This window comes from Cetorhinus maximus, chromosome 9 (genome assembly GCF_964194155.1).
Source record: "Cetorhinus maximus chromosome 9, sCetMax3.hap1.1, whole genome shotgun sequence".
NCBI lineage: Eukaryota > Metazoa > Chordata > Chondrichthyes > Lamniformes > Cetorhinidae > Cetorhinus > Cetorhinus maximus.
Window position 1 is genome coordinate 95085199 of NC_135887.1, and position 24145 is coordinate 95109343.

At 43.1% G+C, this 24145-nt stretch overlaps 1 protein-coding gene across 4 annotated transcripts in view; it reads left to right on the top strand.

Annotated features, from left to right (window-relative positions):
- Positions 1-24145, top strand: part of abcc8 (ATP-binding cassette, sub-family C (CFTR/MRP), member 8) — a 291828-nt gene that overhangs the window by 204647 nt on the left and 63036 nt on the right. For all 4 annotated transcript variants that reach the window (XM_078549123.1, XM_078549126.1, XM_078549124.1 and 1 more), the window contains 6 exons: positions 885-969; positions 2875-2955; positions 11032-11169; positions 15755-15880; positions 16921-17026; positions 21730-21977. In XM_078549123.1, the coding sequence (XP_078405249.1) occupies positions 885-969; positions 2875-2955; positions 11032-11169; positions 15755-15880; positions 16921-17026; positions 21730-21977 (784 nt within the window). The remainder of the gene's footprint in view (positions 1-884; positions 970-2874; positions 2956-11031; positions 11170-15754; positions 15881-16920; positions 17027-21729; positions 21978-24145) is intronic.

A 24145-nucleotide genomic window follows, 5' to 3' on the forward strand; every position in this document is an offset into this window, starting at 1 on the left:
ATAAGAAGCAACCGCTGCAGGTTAGGGTTTTTTTTGTATTTTACTTTCTACTCGTAGATTATTGTGACATATTACACCATTCCCTGATGTTGAGAGTGGGAAAAGAGCTGATCCCACGTCACAGGTAATCTCTTTACAGTTGGCCATTATGAATGGTGTTTGCATGGCTTATATTCATTTCCACCCCTGCCCCCCCTCCCCCCCAACCTTTCTTCTTTTGGGAAAGCATTCAGCCCCTGCTTAGTGATAGTAAGGCTTAGATAGAAAATTACAACCTGGATGTCATATCATTTTAGTACAAGGCACAATATGTAATTATTATTGATTTTGTTAAATATTATTTTCCCCTTCCAAGCATTAAAGGTAAAAATGTTTTAAATGTCATTCATCACTACATTCTTTTATACTGCACCAAGTGTAATAGTGAAGCAATGTTAGACTCCCTGTTTGATTTTAGTTATAGACTGGTTAGACTTCAGGGTTTATGTTAATCCAGAGTTAAAACTGTTACATATGGATCGGGTAACAAAACTATAAAATAATTTTCTAATATTTTGGGATGAGGAGTGAAATATGGTTTAATCAGCCCTACACACAACAAGAGCATAGGAATAAATCACTGCCTTGTAATAATTATATCACTTACCTGGATTAAATCATTGCTTTCTTTCGCTCTGCTAAAATATACAAGATTGTGGAAAATAAAATATTGCCACTATCAGCAAAATAATGCAGAGCTGTACTCTTGATGTCACTAGGATCTATTAGGCTTTCAGATAAAATCAGTGATTGCCAGCTGAGCAGTATGTGTTTGATTTCCCCTGAATCAATTAGCTAGATATAATAAATTCATCCTCATTGACTCTTTGCTGCTCTCTCCACAGGTATAAAGCAATAATTGACGCTTGCTCACTTCAGCCAGATATTGACCTCCTTCCGCAGGGTGATCAGACACAGATTGGGGAGAGGGTCAGTAATCACATTGCTTATGTTTGCTTCTTTTTTTAAAAAAATGTTTTTATTAAAGAAAAAGAAGTATGATTGAGTAGAAGCCTATCACTGGGTTTTAGCCAGAATTTGTTTTTCTTCGTTTTTCCATGCCTGACAATTGATAGAAACAGCAATTTACAAATATTAGCTGTCCATTGAAAGAGTGATAGGGCAATTGTTGTGGGAATCACACAAATATCCAAAATAACACAAACCTATGAGAAACAGCCACTTCCAAGATCTACCACACTCCAGCAAATAAAAGGAGGTACATAATGAGAAAATGTCATTTCTGCCAAGCCTGTTTCTCCATATCTATGCTATCAGATACTTGGCTCTACACATTTAATTTCATCCGGGAAAATTCCACATAATGATTTAACAATCCGCAAATGTAATCAAGCAAACCTCCAGAACATTTACCCACTCATCAACCCTTCACAAGCGATATTCTCACTGGCTAATAGCACTGAATATATCATTTACTACAGAGTACTTCCCATCTCATACATGTCCGTATAACCTCCAGAGATTTTCATCACATCTTAAGAAAAATAAGAGCTTATATTTCTATTGCATTTTAACGCATTTCTGAAAAATCTATCAAACAGCTTTGTAAACAATTAATTACTTTCAAATGTAAGCAAACGTAGCATCCACTTTGCACACAGTAAGGTCCCATCAATAGCATACAGATGAGCAAGGAGTTAAAATCAACTCTTTTCTTCTCCACCGATGCTGCCAGACCTGCTGAGTTTTTCCAGGTAATTCTGTTTTTGTTTTGGATTTCCAGCATCCGCAGTAGCTTTTAGCTTTTTGTTTTTATCTAAGGAGTTAAAATCGCTGAGCCCTAATGCTGCTGAGATCAGGACCCTTTGCCACTCACTTCAGTCCTGTCTGTTGGAATCCCACCCATAGTTAGAATTAAGGCTATTCAGTCACTCTAAATGCATCGTTTTAAACATTGGCCGGGATTTTCGGGACCCGCAAAGGGGGATGCAGCAGGCCAGCCAAAAGTCCGTTGACTTTCAATAGGACCGAAAGGTCCCGGCAGCAGGTGGGGCTGGAAAATCCCAGCCAAAATCAGATTGCCCCAGACTCAGCACGTCTCTAAAGTAAGCAATTTAATAAGCAATTGTTTTTTGGTGATGTTGGTTGAGGGGGGAATGTAGGCTAGGTGCCAGAAAAAAATTGCTGCCCTTCTTGGAAAATAAGATCATTGACACTCATTTGAACTCATGAAAAAACCAGGCAGGTCCTCGGTTTAATGTTTCATTAGAGGGATAGCAGCCACTGTTACTGCACTGAAGTGTTAATGTGAGCCCATACTCAAGTCCTGAACTGCAGTTTTAAATCAATGGCTTTCATGATTCAGAGGAAAGTAGGCTACCAGTTGAGCTAAGTTGAGTTGTAGATCTTTAAATCATCATTGTGGCTTTTTATGAATGCTTTTCGATATATCATTGTGCTTAGGTACTCCGTAACTGGGGGATCCCCCACAGGATACCCTGAAGTTGTTGCTTACTCTCTACAGGCACCCCACCCATCTTGCATGCCTGCACAGATGCCAGAGCAATACTATTACATGTATTTTGCTATCCCCTGTGGAGCTCTAATGGATATGTCTAGGAAGGGAGGAGATAAGAAATGGGCAGTGTCTTGTTAAAATCCTTCAGTCCATTGGGTATATCATCAGGTTAAGTAAGTGTTTTACTGGTGTACTAAAATTGAAGGATGTGAGCCTCTTCATTTCATTCTTTTTAAACGTTAATGGGTTTGTGGGGAATTAACTCATGTTTATATACCTTGTCCCCCTTGCTGCAGTTAAGTGGCTAAATTGAGATTCTCATGGTTTGATTATTTTTTTCCTCTGATGTTCCCCAGGGAATTAATTTGAGTGGTGGACAGCGGCAGCGTATTAGTGTTGCAAGATCCCTATACCAACAAACTAATGTGGTATTTCTGGTGGGTTCAGTTATTTGTTTGTTTCTATTTAAAATGCATGTGTTATGCACTGGATTTCTTTATGTTAAGTCACTAATTTTCATTTTCTAACCAGTAATTAAATATTATAGATTAAATATATATTCAGATTCAATTTAAATACAATCCACAAATATCAAAAATTGTCTGTTTTTAAAGGACTTAAGGTGGAATAACTTTTAACATAACAACATAAGAAGTAGCATTAGTAAGCCATATGACTGCTAGAGCCTGCTTCACGTTGAGTAAGATCATGGCTGATCTTGTACTTCAACTCCGCTTTCCCACATGATCCCCATACCCCTTGATTCTCTTAGAGTCCAAAAATCCATTATTTCATTCTCGAATATACTCAGCAACTGAGCATCCACAGCCTTCCGGGGATAGAGATTTCCAAAGATTCACAAAATTCTGAGTGAAGAATTTTTTCCTCATCTCAATATTAAATGGCCAACTCCTTTTCCTGAGATTATACCCCCTACTTTTAGACTTTCTAGTGAGTGGAAACAGTCTCTCAACATCTTCCCTATCAAACCATCTCAGAATCATACATGTTTCAGTGAGATCACCTCTCATTCTTCTAAATTGCAGAGAGCATGGGCCCATTCTACTCAACATATCTGCATAGGCCAACTTTCTCATCACAGGAATCAATCTACTATATCCTTAGATACAGAAATGAAAACTGTACACATTACTCCAGGGGCAAAATTTTTAGTTCGGCAGGCGGGCGCATGCCCAACCCGCTCGAGTGTAAAATGCCACACGTTGACGTCAGGCAAGCGCCCCGACATCAACGCGCAGATGCGCGATATTTCAGTTGGCGGGCACACGCTGGAATCGGCTGCATGCCCGCCAACAATTAAAAGGCCTGTTAAGGCCATTAAAGTATCAGTTGACTGATATTTTTCGCTGCCCATCCAATCTTATGGTTGGCCTTCGCATTTTTAGGAAACCTCATCCACAGGCGGGAAGCGCTTTCCTAAAGCAAATGAAAATAAAATAAAAATTTTTAAATGTAATTAATAATCATGTCCCTGTTCATGTGACAGAGAGATTATGAAGTGTGTAACAATGATATATGCTAAGTTTGTGCTCGCCACCACTCACCGTCCCACCCTGCCCACACAGGCAGCACTGAGGGCTGCTGCTCGCATTTCACGCTGGGCGGGCCTTAATTGGCTCACCACCGTGAAATCGGCTTCCAGCCTCGATCGCAGGTGGCGGTTAGCTTCCCAACAGCCCCCGCCGAGCCTGCCCGACAAAGGCAAGATTCTGCCCCAAGTGCATTCTCACCAAAGCCATGTACAATCTCAGCAACACTCCCTTATCCTTGAACGCCAACCCCTTTGCAAGAAAGGCCAACATACCACTTGCTTTGCTAATTGTTTGCTGTACTTGCATGTTAACTTCTATGTTTTCTGTACAAGTCCCTCTGAACACCAACATTTAATAGTCTCCCATCATTTAAAAAAAATCTGTTTATATGTTCTTCACACCAAAGTGGGAAATCATCACACTTCCACACATTGTACTCCACCTGCGACCTTCACACTCACTCACTTAACTTGTCTATATCCCTTTGCAGATTCCTTCTATCCTCCTCATAGCTCTTTCCAAGCTAGCTTTGTGTCACCAACAAACCTGAAAACTTTCCACTCATTCTTGTGATCTAACTCATTAACATAGATTGTAAAAAGCTGATGCCCCAGCACTGATCCTTGTGCCACCCAACTAGTAACAGCCAATCAGCATAAAATGACCTGTTTATTCCTACTTTCTGGGCAGGATTTTCTTTCCAAGAGTGGGAAGTAGAAGTTGGGACAGTTTCCAGATCATGAAAACTCCACCCTCCCCCCAGGGGAGCTAGGGGCGCAGCAAGTTCCGGAGCACAAGACTTCAATACTATTGCTGGAATACTGTCAGGGCCCACAGCCTTTGCTGTATCCAGTTCTTCAGCCATTTCTTGATGTCACCTGGAGTGAATCAAATTGGCTGAAGGCTGGCATCTGTGATGCTGGGAATCCCTGGAGGAGGCCGAGATGGATCATCCACTCGGCACTTCCGGCTGAAGATTGTAGCAAATGTTTCAGCTTTATCTTTTGCACTGATGTGCTGGGCTCCTCCCTCATTGAGGATGGGGATATTTATGGAGCCTCCTCCAGTGAGTTGTTCAATTGTTCACCACCATTTATGGCTAGATGTGGCAGGACTGCAGAACACCTTGTAGATGGTACACACTGCTGCCGCTGTGTGTCAATAGCGGAGAGAATGAATGTTTAAGGTGCCAATCAAGCAGGCTGCTTTGTCCTGAATGGTGTGAAGCTTCCTGAATTTTGTTGCAGCTGCACTCATCCAAGCAAGTGGAGAGTATACCAAGACTTGTGCCTTGTAGATGGCGGACAGGCTTGGGGAGTCAGGAGGTAAGTTACTCACCTCAGGATTCTCAGCCTCTGACCTGCTCACGTTTATATGGCGTTTATTTATATGGGTACCAGTGAAATTTCTGGTACATGTGCATCCTTCATTGATGCTAAGAGGTTACTTGTTCCAGGCTGCGTCTTCAATGAATATGTTAACACAGGCAGCTCAGAATGAGTTTCAGGCCATGCCATTGCTCCCATTACTGAGAGGTTCGCTCAAACCGAACTGGAAGCAGATGATCCCTGACATAAATGGCATCCTGACAAGACCCACCTCCCTTTGCAGCAGGGTCACCTTGGTGTTCAGCATCTTCTTCCTTTGTGTCCTCTTCCAAGCCCTGCTCCTCCTCTTCCTTTGATGATTTGTGTCCTTCCAGTGCCTCACACTCTTCAAGGTCCACAACTCTCTGGAGGGCCATGTTGTGGAAAGTGCAGCAGACCACCACAGTGAGCGAAAACCTTGCAGGAGGGCATTGCTGAGCATAACTGGACTGGTCCAAGCACCAGAACCACATCCTTACAAGCCTCATGGGGTCTGCTCAGTGTTATCCTCGTGAGCAAATGACTTTGTTTGTATCACTTCTGTGTCTCTGTGTCAGACTGTCGTGGAAGGGTGAAAGCCATCTCTTCAAGGGATATCCCTTGCCCCCAAGAATCCATCCCATCTCTAGGAAGTAGAATTAAGAATGGCGGGAGCCTAGACTGGCGGAGGTTGAAGGAATCATGGAAGCTACCAGGAAAACGAGCGCACATAAGTTCTTGTCACAGACAAACTGAGTGCTGAAAGAGTGGAAGCTGTTCCTGGTGATAAATTTCATTGGCTGGTCTCTGGGCTCCTTGATAGCTACATGGGTGTGATTGATGATGCCCTGCACCTGGGGCAATCCAGCCATGGCAGCAACACCCACTGCCCTCTAGATGCCACATCTGCCTGGAGCCGAATGTACTGCCCACTGTTGCAAATAGGGCATCAGTGACCTGCGAGATGCAGTGGTGTGCAGCCATTTGCAAGATGCCACCAAGATCTGCAGCTGATTCTTGGAAGGAGCCAGAAGCAAAGAAATTCAATGTCATAATGAGTTTGATGGCTACTGGCAGGACATGGTAAGCAGAGCTGCGAGTATGAGGTCTTTTGATGTCAAGGGCACAGATCTCTGTAATCGTTTGCCTGGGGAGTCACAGTCTCCTGCAGCGCTGGTTCTCTGACATCTACAGATTGCTCTCCCTTTGACAGTCTTATTCCTGTCCCTCGTTCCTCTCCCCTGCCATCCTCATGCCTGGGGCTCTGCCCTTCCTGCAGGGGATGTTGCTGTTCATTGCCACTGGACCTGAAATCTGAGAGTTTGCCCCCATTCACCAGCTTCCTTTTGTTCAGATGGTCCCCCAGTGTATTTGGCAGCCTTTCCCCTTCTCTTATTCCTCCTATGCTGTTCAGGTGCTTAATGCCCACTCTTCCCACAACCTGCTCTCAGCCGATGGCACCTGTTTCCCAATGGCTGAATCCTCCTCAATATTGTTTACCCTTTCATTGGGATCATCTAATTACCTGCCTGCCAGGACTGGCTCCCCACTGTGCATCCACCTCCATTCAGCTGGTTTGCCCCAGACAGCAGTAGCAGCCCATGTGCCCCTGTGAAAATCAGAACTTGCCCTTAACAAGCTCTCAATGAGCCCTCCAATAATGTTAATAGACCTTCCTAATTGATTCGGTGGGATAGCGTGGCCGCCCTCCTCCTGCACTGATAGAACTCGCCAGCAGCAGGAATGGCATTGGGAAAGCACACACGCCTGCCAGTGCTGGCATTTTGGTACCTCACACACCTTTATTCCTACCTCCAGTAAGGCCTGAAAATTCAGCCCTCTGCTTCTGCCTTTTAACTAATCCTCTACCTATCATAATTTATTACCCCAGACCATGTGAGCCCTTATCTTGCATAGCAACTCTTCATGTGGCACCTTATCTAATGCGTTTTGAAAATCCAAATATACTACATTCACATAAGCTGAAAATACTTTTGGCATAAGAAAATAAGAAGTAAGACATAAGAGTAGGTCGTATGGATTCTTGATCCTACTGCAACATTCAATAAGATCATTGCTAATCCCATTATTCATCCTGCTAGCTATATTCTCAAAAAATACAAATAGATATGTCATTTTCCCTTTCTTAAAATCACGTTGACTCTGCGTAATCATATGATAAGTGTTGTGCTACCACTTTCTTAATAATGGATTCCAGCATTTTTCTGATGTCAGGCTAACTATCCAGTAGTTCCCTGTGTTTTTCTCTCCTTTCCTTGAATAGAAGTGTTATATTTGCTACTTTCCAAACAATTGGGACCATTCCAGAATCTGGGGCAATTTGGAAGATCACAACCAATGTTTCCACTATCTTTGCAACCACCTCTTTTAGAACCCTAAGATGTAGACTATCATGTCCAGAGGATTAGTCCCATAAATTTCTCTGGTATTTTTTCTTATATTAATTACTTTAAGGTCCTTACTCCCTATTCCTCACTATTTCTGGTATGCTGTTTGTCTTCTACTGTGAAGACAGATACAAAATATTTGTTTATAGTCTTTGACATTTTCTTATTTCCCATTATAATCTCTCCTGTCTGAACCACTATGGGGTTCACATGTAGTTTTGCTACCCCACCTTTTTTGCATATTTATAGAAATTCCTATAATCTGTTTTTATATTTCTTACTAGTTTACTCTCATATTCAATGTTTTTCCCTCCATAATGTTATTCGGCCAACCTCTGCTTGTTTTCAAAACTTTCCCAAGCCACGGGCTTACTATTCTGCTTGGCAACATCATAAGCCTCTTCCTTTAATCTCATAATATCACCTGCCTCTTTAGTTAGCGATGATGGAGGGATCACTTTTCCCGTGAAGATTTTATTTCTCAATGGAATCTTTATTCGTTGAGCATTATGAAATATTCCTTTAAATTGTCACCAATACTTAGCCACGTTCATACTTTTACTCTAATTTCCCAATCTATCTTAGTCAAATTGCCTCTCATACCTATGTGTTTGCCATTCGTTACCTTAGTGTTCCTTGTTTCAGACTTAAGGATGCCACTCTCGAACTTAATGTAAAATTCTATCATTTTATGATCACTCTTCCTCAGAGGATTCCTTACTATGAGATTATTAATTAACTCTGTCTCATTGCACAAGACAATATCTAAGATGACTCCTTCCCTGTTCAGTTTCATGAGGTATTATTCTAGGAAACGGTCTCAAATACATTCTATGAACTGGCCCTCCAAACTACTTTTGCCAATTTGGTTTGTCCAGTCTATATGAAGGTTAAAGTCTCCTATATTTATTTCATATCTTTTGTTACAAGTTCCTTTTCTTTCTTGAATGATACCATGTCAAACAGTATAACTACTGACAAGAGGCCCATAAATTACTCTCACTAGTGTTTTCTGAACTTTGTTATTCCTCAATGCCACCCATAGAAATCCTACTTCCTATTCTTCTGAACCAAGAACCTTTCTCACTTCTGTCCATATGTCATCCTTAATTATCAGGGCTACACCCCCCCAGCCCCATACTCTTTCATTTTGGCTGTCCTTTTGCAATATCAAGTACCCTGAAGTATTTAATCCCAGCTTGGGTACTGTGTAACCACATCTGTGTGACGGCTTATCCATTTATCTTTATTTGTGGCATTAATTCAGCCTAACTTGTTACGAATGCTTTGTACATTCAGATAAATTATCTGTAATTTAATTTCTTACTATTTTCCCTGATTTGACCTAATTCACTGATGCACTATTAGCTGACCCATCCGTTCATTCTCTACTTGTCTTTACCCAAATAACTACACTGCTTATTGCCTTGACTTCATATTTATAAATTTTTCCTCACCTGAACCCTTCCCACGCCTACCTTGAGGCTAATTTAACCCTCAAAAATGGCCGGTTTTGGGGCAAGTGAAAAGTCAAAATTTAAAAACTTGCAAACCAGTTTTAACAGAGGCAGGGCAGGGAACTGGCAACCAATTCATTCTCAGAAGACATCCAGGTGATAATACCTTTTGAAGAAGGATGCGTGTCTTCATTTTAAGTGCATTTTTATTTGTAGGTTGTGTTGATCACATTTCCAGGTCCTGGGAGAGCCAGCAAGAAGGGTTCGATCTGAAAGCTAATTTCTTTCAGTTCTCGTGATCTGGAGGAGGAGTGCTTTTATTGGCCCAACCATCTATCTGACCACCCCAACTACCATTTCCTTCCCTTTTTCCCTCAACAAGAACTCCATCACCTCCCAGCTCAACACCGGTCTCTCATTGCCTCCTTACTTGCCCTTGGCTACGTTGTTCTGCTGCAGGCTTTCCTGCCAATAAGGCTGGGTGTTGGGCAGGAAACAAGCAGAAAAATATACAAAAGATATCCCACAGTTAAAAACATCAGTATGACTGGGAAACTCACACTTGAAGTTTCCATTTCATAACTTTTTGCTCCATGGATCCAGCCCTATAAATATCAGGGCCATTGAGTCGGATCTTGCTGCAGAAATAATAGCATGTTAATGACACATGCTGGTATTAATTCACAAATTAGCCATCAAATTCAGGGATTAAGTGACACAGTTTGAGTTGCAAATCTCCAGAACTTGCTGTTTAATTTACAACACACTGCCTTTTGCATCACATAAGCGACATCTTGCCTTTACCCTCTCGTTATTTTTGAGAACTTGCTGCATTTGCACACTAGTTTCCCATGAAATTTGTCTCAGAAATTTCAGGCAGTAACTTAAAGTGGCCGGCCTGTATGCAGCCTGGGAGGGATCTTTTCAGTTGCCATGTGGCCAAGCAACTTTGAGGGAACATTGGTCCTTGATACCCCATAACCCTCACCGTGCTGTATAAGTTTGCTCCTCCAGCAAATTGATGCAAAACCTTTGAACTGAAGGGTGCACGAGAAAATCTAACTAACTTACTCACCAATTCCAGTGAAATTTGGTGCATTAATTTGCAGGAAACTGAACCAAAATAAATGTAGCCCTTTTTCTCGCATTCATTTTATTTAAATGTTCACATCTGAGAGCTTAAAATAAGATATTCAAGCATTGGTGATAATGCAGAAAAGAGCTAAAAGGGCAATCCCTAATGTCAGAGAGACTGAGGCATGTGGAAAAGTTTTGACCCAAGAGGGACCAACATAGGGCACCTGAAGGAGAAAAATAAGATATTAACCAGTAGAGTAAAGGTAAGCCTAAAATGTCACTTCAAGTCAACCCATAAACAGAGAAGAAAAGAGCACAAGTTTAATCAAATGAAACACAAATTTAGTACTAATTTGGGAAGTTCTTCACACAATGAATGATCAACAATTGGAATGGATTTCTGATGGAGTAGGTAACAAGAGAACTTTAAATTAATTTAAGGAAGAGCTGCTATACATGGATCTCTTGTGAAGTAAAGTTTTAGACCTTTTTCTCTGCTTTTCTAACAGGCAATCAAGAAGCAATAAGCCATAAAGATGTGTTAGCGAATTTTTGGCAAAGCTTATAAATTCACACAATATTTTTGTTATACATAGGTCATTTTAGTGCATCCTCCAGTGAAGTTGAGAGAAGGTGCTAAATTGAATGTTAATCAAATTTTGGTTTTGGTAGGATGACCCATTCTCAGCACTAGACATCCACCTGAGTGATCACCTTATGCAAGATGGAATCCTGAAGCTGCTGCAAGAGGAAAAACGGACAGTGGTGCTGGTCACTCATAAGCTACAGTATCTGCCTCATGCAGACTGGGTGAGGCAGCCTCCATTTTATATTTTTCTGGTTTTGTAGATGATGTTTAGGGGGCTGCTAAGCTCAGTTGATTAGACAGCTAGTGTGTGGTTGAGAATAATACCAACTGTGTGGGTTTGATTCCAGTTCTGGTCGACTTGGGACCTGTCTTCTTGCCCTGTCCCTGAGAGTGGAAGGCAATGGTAAATCACCATTGACAAAAAAAAACTGTCAACTTTAAACAGCTCAGGATGAAGCATCAACTGACATTGAGCCAAGGACCTGCCTTCAGGCAGATCACACATTAATGATATGATGTCTGCAAAAATCTGATGATTAAGCCTCTCTGTATTGAAAACATCTATAGAGTTTTAGTATAATTTTGATATTTATTATATAAGGAACTACCTTGAAATGATTAGAAATTATGGTACAACATTTTCTTTGTTAAACATGCACCTTAGAAACTTCCAGTAGTAATCATTGTAAAGTTATACAGTTATTACTTAAGGTCATAAATCATCTATTTGTCATGTAAAAATTCCTGGTGCGTGAATATGAGTAGAGAGGGAGCCAATGTAGACCAATGGAGGAAACTTGAGGGGAGAAAATACATGTTGGGGCAACAGGTGGAAACTTACCTTGGAATAAAGTACTGTTGTTTTGGCCCATGCCTGAGTCCATTTAACAGAACTCTTAAATAAAAAGTTGCTTTTTATCTCTAATCATTTATATACATCTGTCAATATTGAGAAGAAATGTGGGATGGCAGCAATACTGTGCCACAGCTGGAGAAAAAGCTTAGAGGAGTTGCTGGAGCATAGATTGCTTTGCTGCTAGAGGGTATTTGAAGCAGACATTATTGCATCCTTCAAAAAAAATGCGTTACATGTTTTAAGCAAAGGAAATTTCAAGGCTCTGTGGAAATTGCATTGGGATTTGTTTTGGACTGTTCTAGCAAATAGCTGGCACAGGCATGATAGGGCCAAGTGACCCTCCTTCTATGGCCCTATGGATACTTCTGTGCCATTTTTAAATTTGGAATCCTGAGACGAGGTGCACACTCGGAGGCCTGCATTCTTTTTCCTCGAATCCAGCAACAGAGTTTGGAAAGCTAAGTGCAGCACAACTAGTGATAGAATAATAAAAACAGAAAATGCTGGAAATACTGAGCAGTTACGGCAGCATCTGTGAAGTGTTAATGTTTCAGGTCAAGGACTTCCTTCAGAATCCCAGAAACGTTGGCTGGAATTTTCCGGCCCCTCACACCAGCGGGATCTTCTGGTTCCACTGAATGGAAATTTCAGTGACTTGCCAGCCCTGCCACTGGGGAGGGGGGCCGGAAAATTCCAGCCATTAGCTCTGTTTCTCTCTCTCCACAGATTCTGTCAGACATGCTGAGTATTTCCAGTATTTTCTGTTTTTATTTGAGATTTCCAGGATCTGCAGTATTTTGTTTTTGTTCTGGGGGCAGAATTATGATCTGTTTCGATAATCAGTTCAGCATGATTTACAATTGTGGGATTTACTAAACTGTTCGTGAACAATAATATTCCTTTGGATAAAATGTTAAACCAAGGCCTCACGTGTCTACTCGGGTGGACATAAAAGATCCCATGCTACAATTTTGAAGATGTAATATTCATACTGCACCAACCTTTATGTTGATTTTGCATTGTAATTCTATCCCAAATGATACTTTCTATGGGCCCAATTAGCAAATCATCAGTCTGTTGGATGGTTGAATTTGCAATTAAGTGCAAAATTTTATACACTTTTGCAGGTGGGTTTACAGGCAGGTATCCCGTAAAATGTCATGGGTGCCTTTCCTGGCACCTACCTGTCCACCCATGCTCCCGCTAAATTTTACAAATGGCGGGGGAGCCCTTGGGCAGCCCACCTATCCTTGTGCCAACTGAGGCCTTTAAGTGGCCATTAATTGGTCATCTAAGGGCCACCTGCCACCTCTACCAGTATTTTATGAGCAGCCGGCTGAGGCCTGCCAGGTGGGAATCACAGCAGGTAACACTGCTGAGGGCATGTGGCAGGAAGAGGGCAGTTGCCGCCTTTATAGACCACCTGTTTCCATCAGATGCCCCACCACCCATGCTTTTATCAAATCCACATTTCCCCTGCCCCACTTCCCTGTCCAACCCAGCCCCCATCTCCCTCACTTCCCTCACTGGGTCCTGCCAGTCTGGCCTCGTTGATACCCACCCCCACCTCCAATTAGCCTTCCATTTGGGTCCAGCGACGATCCTCGTTGGGGACTGGCTGCACTTCCCGCAGTGGCCACTGAACCTGGTGGTGCTGCTGGGATCAGAGATATGCTGACCATTTGATTGGTTGGCAGCTCGTGGAGGCAGAATTTCCTCCTCAGTTGGGGGCGTAAGTCTTATCGCTAGCTGATTAACAGCCCGACAGATATTAAATTGCTGCAGGAGGAAGGGACTGGGCGGGAGAGGATGATACGCTTGACTGTGCTTCCGCCCACGCTACCCATTAGTTCCCCATAAAATTCTGCCGCAACACTGTTGCTCACCTAACATATATTTAAGAATATAATGGAGGAAAGCGTTGTTAATGTTCACACTGCAATAACTTTTGACACCATGGTCTATTACTTACTATGGAGATTTGCTTTGCAAATCAACAGAATGGGCATTTTGGAGCAGGATATTTCAGGAACTGAGGCCACTGAAAACTTTACAACGCTGCAAAACCAATTCATTTTATTATTCTGCTGAGGGACATAGAAAATACACTTCGGCCAGAATTTTGACATCAGCGTGTGGGGCAGGCCTGACTCGCTGACGTGTAAAATGATACACGGTGACGACAGGCATGCATCCTGACATCAGCACTCATCATTTACATATTACGTTCGGCGGCTGCGCACCCGCCAACCTGTCAACGGCCTATAAAGGCCATTAAAAAAAACAATTAAAGTAGTTATCAATGCTGCCCGTCCAGCCTTAAGGTTGGGGGGCAGGCAAAGAGCCCAAGCGACCTTCGCATTTTCCAGGAAACCTCATCCACAGGCGGGATGAGGTTTCCCGAAGGTTTAATAAAATCAAATTCTGCTAAATTGACAAACATGTCCCAGCTCATGTGACACTGTTGTCACATGAGGGGACATGTGTAAACAATTTTTACCTTTCTTAATTAAAAAATTTCAATATGTACTTAATCTGCGCCCTTTCGCGCAGGCTCCAAATCTCTCCCCCCCACCCTCCCCACCCCCCTGCCGCCCGCACAGGTAGCGTAGCACTACCAGCCGTGCGTCATGCTGTGCGGGTCTTAATTGCGGGTCCGCCCACATAAAATGGTGGCGCGGAGCCAATCCCAGGCGGCGATCGGCTCCATGCCCTCCCACACCTGCTCCCGACCAGCCCACCCGACATTCAGAAAATTCTCCCCTTAGAAGTTATTTTGATCCAGTTTATATTCTTTTTAGGTATGATGGGCTGGACTTTACGTGTCCCCACAAGGCATGTTTTCTGTTGGGGGGGGTGGGGTGGTGGCACATAAAAATAGGGTAGATGCCAACCCCGCCACCTTCCCACTCACTCCCAAGATCACCCCCATAATACGGGGGCAGGGTGAGTGCCAAAATTGGGGTATTTAAATAAATAATCGAGGGTCAATTGAGCTTGTTAACAAGCCAGTTGACCCCGATGATATGCTGTCCACACTGTAATACGGTTAACATGGGCAGTCGGGCAGGAATGGGCAGGACACTTCTTTTAAAAAAACTTATTAAAAGGGTGGGAAGGAATGGGAGGTGCTATCTTCGGGGGGAAGTGCCCTTTATGCATCGGGGAAGGCAGCACCCCCCTAAGATAGTACTACCCCTTTCTTCCTATCTGCCTGCTCTGTACGACTCACTAACCACATACCTCGCATCTCCCCCCAACCCCAAACAAGCTGCTCAATCCCTCCCTTATACCCAATACCCCAGACTTCCCTTGCTCTGGGTTCCACATGCCTGCTTTTTGGGCCAGCTTGCTGTCCTGGCAGTGCCCAGTAATGAGCTCTTGGTGCTGCCGCTGCTGGGACTGTTGGAGCTGCCAGCCAATCAGATTGGATGACAGCTCCTACGGGCAGGACTTCCTCCACAGTGAAGGGCAGAAGTCCGACATTGCACCAATTTAGCCCGCCCGCAGAGCATTATGGCTGTGGGGCAGGCTGGCATGGAGCATGTTGGCTCCATGCCCAACTTTTCTTCTGGCAGGGGATGGGGCGTGGGTGGGTGGGGGGGTGGCGTGGGTGGTGGGGGGTGGAGAGCTTGGGTGGGTGGGGGGGGGGGGTGTGGCAGTTGTCCATCACCCCATAAAATGCTGCCTGATATTTCAGCAATTCATCCAAATTACAATAAACCATCTAATTTCAAAAGGTTTGCTTTGAAGTCTTTTTCTCATGTACAAAATGATAACCAGTTTAAGACCCCCATTCTTGTTCCTAGTTCAGGATGCATGTGCTGTTTATTATTTATTATGTTTAGGTCACATAATATTTTCATATAGAGTATAATTCTCAATAGCATTTACCATTTGCACTATTTATAATTTCTATGTTTTCTTCAATGTGATTTGTATTTCCACAGATTATAGCAATGAAGGATGGCACAATTCAGAGAGAGGGAACTCTCAAGGATATCCAGAATTCTGATCCAGAACTCTTCGAGCTTTGGAAAACACTAATGAACAGGCAGGATCAGGAACTAGAAAAGGTCCTTTAATCTTCAGATAGAAAGATGAACTTATATTATCATACCGAAACAAGTTTGAGCCATTTTTGGCGACTGACCCGATTAAAAATTTTAACCTAAGTGACAAAAAGAAAAAAACACCACAATATAATACAAAAGAAAAATGCTTCATTTTGTCACAAGCTAAATAGATTGGTATTTTCTTTATCAGTGGTGATCCAGTGTACATCATATTTTTCCAAAGCAAAGGGGAGAATTTTCTCCCCGTCGGGCAGGCCGGTGGGGAACGGGCGTGGGCGGGGGCGGAGCTAATCTCGGCCCGCGATCGGCTGTGCGCTGCCATTTTACATGGGCGGGCCAATTAAGGCCCGCCCTGTGTAACACACACCCGGAAGCGCTGAGCGCTACTTGTGCGGGCAGGGGGAGGAGGAAGAGTTAGGGCCTGCATTCTTTCACGTGCGCAGAAGTCTCCCTGAGGCATGGAGCTGCCTCAGGGAGATTAACTTAAGTTTAAAACGTGGAAAAAATAAAATTATTCAGACACGTCTCCTTCATGTGACAGTGTCACATGAGCTGGGCCATGTTTATGAATTTTCATAAAAATTTATATTTAATGAACGAAACCTTCATGAAACCTCATCCTGCCGTGGATGAGGTTTCATGAAAAATGCGAAGGCCGCCTGGGCTCTTCACCTGCCCACCAACCTTAAGATTGGACAGGCAGCTTTCACAATAGACTTAGTTAGTTCATTAATGGCCTTAGACAATTTGGCGGGCGTGCAGCTGACACCACTGTGTGCCCACCGAACAGAAGATCAAAATGACGCGCAGTGACGTCGGGACAGACGCTTGACGTCACCCCACATCATTTTACACGTCAGCATGCTGGGGCGGGCCACACACGCCGAACAGAAGATTCTGCTCAAAGTACCTGTATAGCACCAAACTTTCATTCTAGGGGTTAGTGTTGAATCCAGTCTTGGCTATTACTTCAAATATTGCTTTTTATTGTTTGCTCATGTTGAGCGGTAAAAAGATAAAATTGTTACTTTGTTCTACAGGAGACTGTAGCTGGAAGCAAAACAGCATTGGAACGGAAGAACCTGCGGAGAGCAATGTATTCCCGGGAGGCCCTCCTTAAAACGTTGCAAGAGGCTGAAGATGAAGGTATTCATCTAATTTGTAACAATCAAACAGTGGGCAGAATTCTCTGTAAAATTGGATTCATGCTGGTGTCCTGTGTAGTACAACTCACATACATATAAATAAATGAGAGGCAATATGAAGAACACTCCTTTATGAGCGCTTTCTTTTTGAAGTTTGAAATTTCAACAATTTGCCCAAAAGTGTACAAATAGAAATGGTATTGCAAGAAATTACTTTTAGCTTCTGTTCTGGGTTTGATTGCACACTAGGAAGTTCTGAGGAACAAAGGGACCTTGGCGTGTGTGTCCATAGATCTCTGAAGGCGGAGGGGCATGTTAGTTGGGTGGGGAAAAAGGCATATGGGACACTTGCCTTTATCAATCGAGGCATAGATTATAAAAGTAGGAAGATCATGTTGGAGTTGTATAGAACCTTGGTGAGGCCACAGCTGGAACACTGGGCAGAATTTTCCTGTCGGCGATTTGGGGGTGGGGCCCGCTTGCCGATGGGAAAATGACGCGGGATGATGTCGGGAGGAACCCGCAACATTTCCCCATCCATTTAAATATTGAGGAAGGCGTACGGACAGTGAGATCAGCTGTCCACCTGCCGACCTGTCAATGGCCAATTAAGGCCATTGACAGGATAATTAAGCTTGTTAAATTCCCTGCCCGTCCAACCTTAAGGCTGGCGGGCTGGCCAGGAGCCCCAGCGAGCTTCTGATAATACATGAAACCTCATCCGCTGGCAGGATGAGGTTTCATGTCCGTTTTTAAAAACTTCAGTAAAGTTTGTGCTTCTTATCAACATGTCCCATCTCATGTGACATTGTCACATGAGGGGGACATGTTAATAATTTTAATTTTTTCAATTTTTAAACCGTCAGTAATCTCCCTGAGACAGCACTTAGTCTCAGGGAGATGTGCACTCTTTCGCATGCATGCACGAAAGAGTGCACTATGACAGATGGGGAATCCCTCCCCCCTCCGCACAGGAAGCGCATAGCACTTCCTGTTGGCAGGCCGCTGGGCGGGCCTTAATTGGCCCACCCACTCAAAATGGCAGCGGGCCCCATTTCGGCGGCGGAGTTCAGCTGCCCACCCGCCGCCAAGCCGGTGGGCCCCGCCACCCATCAAGGTAAAAATTCTGGCCACTGTGTGCAGTTCTGGTCGCCGTTTTCGTTGGAGCAGAGAAGACTGAAAGGCGACCTGATCGAGGTGTACAAGATTGAGGGGCATGGACTGTGTGGATAGGGAGCAGCTGTTCCCCTTAGTTGAAGGGTCAGTCACGAGGGAACATAAGTTCAAGGTGAGGGGCAGGAGGTTTAGGGGGGATGTGAGGAAAAACTTTTTTATCCAGAGGGTGGTGATGGTCTGGAATGCACTGCCTGGGAGGGTGTTGGAGGTGGGTTGCCTCACATCCTTTAAAAAGTATCTGGATGAGCACTTGGCACATCATAACATTCAAGGCTATGGGCCAAGTGCTGGTAAATGGGATTAGGTAGGTAGGTCAGATGTTTCTTACATGTCAGTGCAGACTCGATGGGCCGAAAGGCCTCTTCTGCACTGTGTGATTCTGTGATTCAGACTGTTAATTGAAGTGTATTTGGGCAGTACAACCTAGTATTTAGTGATCATAGACCAATAATCAAAATCGCCTTTAATTCCATGCTGATTTTAAATTAGTCTTTCCCAGAGGAAGATCACAAACATAGCTGCTGTAGGAAATGCAATTATCGCACTGGAGGTATTTTTAGTTGGAAATGTGTTTGGAAGAGAACAATAGACTGTACGATGTAATAAATACATGCTGTACCTCACTTGAAAGTTCTTTATTGAGTACTGAAGTGGAAAAGTGTTCCATTCACCAGTACAGACATTCCTTACTGTAATGAGCACAAAGGTGCATCTAGATGTGGGCCCATGCTAGAACAGATAGTTCGCCTGAATTTCCCTACCTCAATATCACTGAAATCAGAGATATACCTAAGAATCAGGAAGTAGAAGAGGAAGACCATAGTGGCTAGTTGCAAGAGGCCACCCAGATCATCTGGTGGATTACAAATAATCAGTAAATTATTTTCTAGAAATGTGTCACCAACTGCAAAATACCTATCTCTATTTGAAAATAGAACAAAATATTTTTCTTGCTGTATAACCCAGGTTTGCACATGTTAGGTGCCACTGTTTCCTTTACTGTAGATTGCCTTTATACACACAAGTTTTAGTTCAATGCAATAGGTAAATAATGAGAAGCATTCAATAATTATCCATCCTGACATATATTATCTTCCAAATAAGGTTTCCTTTAATGGCTTGTGATTTTAATATCAAAGTTTCTGTTATGGAGGAAAATGTCTTCTAGAGCTGTTCTCTCTGAAGATAGGAAATCACAGGGCCTGAGAAGATAATAGCACACGATAATAGTGAGCAAATTTAGCAATCGCATAACAGAATAAGGAATATTTTCTACCATCTAATCACACAAAAATAATTTAGAAATGACACAGTGCCAAAAAACTATAATTGCAAAATTTCAATACAAAGCTACTAAAGCTTCAATGGGGAGGATTTTCCCCTCGTCGGGTAGGTGCAGCAGGCGGGCCTAAGAGCGGTTGCGCAACAGTGCGCTAGCCGTGATCAGGCACTGGCCGCTATTTCACACCGACTGGCCAATTAACGGGCAGCCAAGGTGAAACGTGCGCCGAGAGCCTCAGTGCTGCTGGGCCGGGCGGGAGGAGCAGGGACATGTTTTTAATTCAAGTGTAAAATTTTTATTTGATTTTTATTTGCTTTAGGAAACCTCATCTCGCCCATGGATGAAGTTTCCTAAAAATTTTTCACCTGTCCGCCAACCATAAGGTTGGACAAGCAATGTAAATTTGAATTTAATTACCTTTTTAAAGGCCTTAGCAGGCCTTTTAATTGTTGGCAGGCGTGCTGCCAACTCCAGCGTGCACCTGTCGAGTAAAATATCGTGGGATTGCGCGATGACATTGGGACGCTCGCCCAACGTCATCACACATCATTTTACGCTCAGTCGGGTTGGCGCTTGCCTGCCCACCGAGCTTAATATTCTGCCCACAAGCACAAGAAGGAGGTAGGAGGGAAAAGTAATTTAAAACAGAGAAAAAAAAAACAAAGATAGGGATATTAATTCAAGTGAATGTTAGAGTCCAAATGTTAGAGTCCAGTGAGGGTTCCTTCATGTAGGAGTCATAGTTCAGGCAGGTTCAGCTAGCTGAAAGCAGGAGTTGCCAAATTCCTTCAAGGTTGGTAATGATGCAGCAAGGTGAGGTTGGTATACAGAGACTTAATCCGTTATACAGGCAATGGCAGGAATCTTCCAGAGGAGCAAGCCTTGAGGAGGCTTAGACTTGAGGCAGGGTTTATTGTCAGTCTGGAGTCCTGCTTTGGTGTTGACAGGCTGGATGTTAACAGCAGACTGCCCTGGGAGTCCAGGAATGTAACATTAAAACTTTCCAAAAGCCAAAGGAGCTTCGGTCATACGGTGTTGCCCATTGATGAGTCAATTTCAGGTTAACAATCAGTTTCTATGGGGAGAATTTTCTCCCCATCGGTGGGGGGGGGTTGTGTGGGAGCAGGCACGCAGCTGATCGCCGCCATTTTATGTGGGCGGGCCAATCAAGGCCCGCCCAGCGTGTCATGCACCCGGAAGCACTGAGTGCTCCCAATGCAGGCGGGGGGAGAAGGCTGAGTCGGGGCCTGCGCTCTTTCGCCCATGTGTGCAAAAGAGCACAGAAATCTCTCTGAGGCACAGAGCTGCCTCAGGGAGATTAGTTTCAGAACCAAAGATTTTAACAAAGAAAAAAAATTTAAGACAAGTCCCCTCATGTGGAAAGTGTCACATGAGCTGGGGGACGTTTTTGAATTTTATGAAAATTTTTTATTAAGCTTTAAAAACCTTCATGAAACCTCATCCCACCCGTGGATGAGGTTTCATGAAAATTGTGAAGGCCGTCTGGGCTCCTTGCCTGCCCGCCAATCTTAAGGTTGGATGGGCAGCTCAGTTAATTGGTTCAATTAGATTTCAAATGGCCTTAACAGGCCTTTGACAGTTTGGCAGGTGCACAGCTGCCTCTGGTGCACGCCTGCTGAACTGAAAGTCAATATGACGCGCTGTGACGTTGGGACGCACGCCCGATGTCACCGCGCGTTATTTTACGTGCCACCGAGCAGGCTCCGCCCCTGCTCGCCAAGCTGAAGATTCTGCTCTATGTTTCGGGTCAAAGCCTATTGTTCACCTAGGAGATAGATGGTGGATATTAGTGCCTCCACAGATATAATGAGTTTTAATGGCTCTCTCTCTCTCTTTGTTACAAGTCCAGGCTGGGGAGAGAGATCACCTGTTGCTCCCTTGTTTCGTTGATTGTAATGGGTCCACAAAATGATAGGAGTGAGATCCACAAAAATGAGGGTTGAGCTTTGTCCCGTAATTACTGTTGGAAGTTTCCAGAACTGTAGCCAAATTGCAAATCATCTGCTCTGCAGCAGCCATGTTTTTAGTCCAGCATAGTCCATTTTTAAAAAAACAGAAAGTAATGTTTGATTTAAACAGTTTATGATCTCTTTCATGTCTTATGGATATGACAGGAAACCTTGCACATTCTTGTCTGTTCGGTTATAGGCATTGCAGCAAATGTGAAGGAAAAAATGATATATTAGCCCACTGTCCTTATGACCTCCTTTGTATATTTGTTACAGAAGATATTACTGAAAGTGATGATGAGGACAACCTTTCATCTGTCCTGCGCCAGAGAGCAAAGATGCCATGGCGCGCTTGTGGGAAGTACCTGAGCTCTGCAGGTTGCCTTTTGCTGCCCCTGCTGATCTTCTCACAGCTCTTCAAGCACACAGTGATGGTGGCAATCGACTACTGGCTAGCAAAATGGACCTCAGATGCTATTCAAGTTAAGATTGAAGCAGAGAAAAGAAACTGTTCTCTAATCCAGGTAAAGACTGCAAGATTTCATAGTGAGCTTTTCAGCCATTCTCCCATTATGTATGTCTCTCTTTACCACGCCCAGCTTTACAGACAAATGTCAGATATTCAGCTTGCTTCAAAACTCTAGAAGAAGAAACATTGCAACGTAGTTAAGACAGGATTTGATTCTGTACCCCCAGACATATTGTGGTTTGACACAATCAGCTTGGCTTTCACGCAATATTTATACGATAATTGCAATGTAAATAGCTTGGAACAAAGGACTTAGCAGCAGGAGCATCAATTTGATCCTTCAAGCCTGCTCTTCTATTCAATAAGATCCTGGCTGATCTGATTGTGGTCTCAACTCCACTTCCTGTCTGCCCCCATAACTCTTAGACTATCTTGTCTATCAAAAATCTATCCAATTCGGCCTTGAATAAATTCAATGCCCCAGCCTCCACTGCTTGCTGGGAAGAGAATTTTGCAGACTAACAACTGTCTGAGAGAAGAAAATCTCCTAATTTCAGTCTTAAACTGTATCACCTAGTTCTAGTCTCCCACACAGAGGAAACATCCTCCCTATCAAGGCCCCTCCAGATCTTATATGTTTCAATAAGATCACCTATCATCCTTCTAAACTCCAATGAGTATAAGCCCAACCTATTAACCTCTTCTCATAACATAAGCCCTTCATCCCAGGAATGAATCGAGTGAACTTTCTCTGAACTACTTCTAATGCAATTATATCCTTTTTCAAATAAGGAGACCAAAACTGTACACAGTACTCCAGATATGGTCTCACAAATGCCCTGTAAAGCTGCAGTAAAACGTCCCTACTTTTATATTCCATTTTACTTGCAATAAACACCAACATTCCATTTGCCTTCATAATCACTTGCTGTACCTGCATACTAACTTTTTGTGATTTGTGCACCTGGACACCCAGATCCCTCTGTACCATCAAGTTCTGAAATCTCTCTCCATTTAAATTGTTTACTGCTTTTCTATTCTTCCTGCCAAAGTGGACAAATTCACATTTTCCCACATTATACTCCATTTGCCAAATTTTTGCCCCACTAATTAAACCTGTCTATATCCTTTTGCAGACTCTTTGCCAACTCTTGACCAACTTACTTTCCTACCTACTTTGGTGTCATTGGCACATTTAGCAACTATACATTCAGTCCCCTCAACCAAGTCATTGATATAGATTGTAAATAGGTGAAGGGCTAGCACTGATTCCTGTGGCACTGCACTAGTTGCAGCTTTCTAACCCCAAAATGATCCCTACCCTCTGCTTTCTGTTAGCTAACCAATCCTCTATCTATGCCAATATGTTACTCCCTACACTATGAGTTCTTATTATGTGTAACAACCTTTGATGTTGCACCTTATAAAATGCTTTTTGGAAATCCAAGTACACCACATCTACATGTACCCCTTTTTCTACCTTGCTTGTTACTTCCTCAAGAACTCTAATAAATTAATTAAACACAATTTCCCTTTCACAAAACCATGTTGACTCTGCCTATGATTTTCTAAGCATCCTGCTATAACCTCATTAATAATAGCTTCTAGCAATTTCCCTATGACAGATGCTAGGCTAACTGGCCTGTAGCTTCCTGCCTTCTGCCTCCCCCTTTCTTAACGAAGGTATTACATTTTATATTTTCCAGTCTGCTGGGACCCTTCCAGGATCTAAGGAATTTTGGAAAATTATAACCAATGCCTCTACTATATCTACAGCCACATCTTTTAAGACCTGAGGATACAGGCCATCAGGTCCTCAGGACTTGTTAGCCTTTAGGTCTAATGGTTTTCCCAGCACCTTTTCCCTGGTGATGGTGACTGTCTTAAGTTCCATCCTCCCATTCATCTTCTTATTTTCAAATATCTTTAGGAAGTTTCCTAAGTCTTCTACAGTGAAGGTAGATACAAAATACCTGTTGAACACCTCCGCCATTTCCCCAGACTCAATCTCCAGAGGACCAACACACACTCTTTTCCTTCTTAAATATTTATGGAAACTCTTCCTGCTTTTATATTTCTAGCTAGCTTTCTCTCATACTTTGATTTTTCCCTCTTCATTCTTTTTAGCCTTTCTTTGCTAGTTCTTAAAATCTGTCCAATCTTCTGACCTACCACTAACCTTTGCAGAATTATACAGTTTCAATTTGTTACCATCCTTAATTT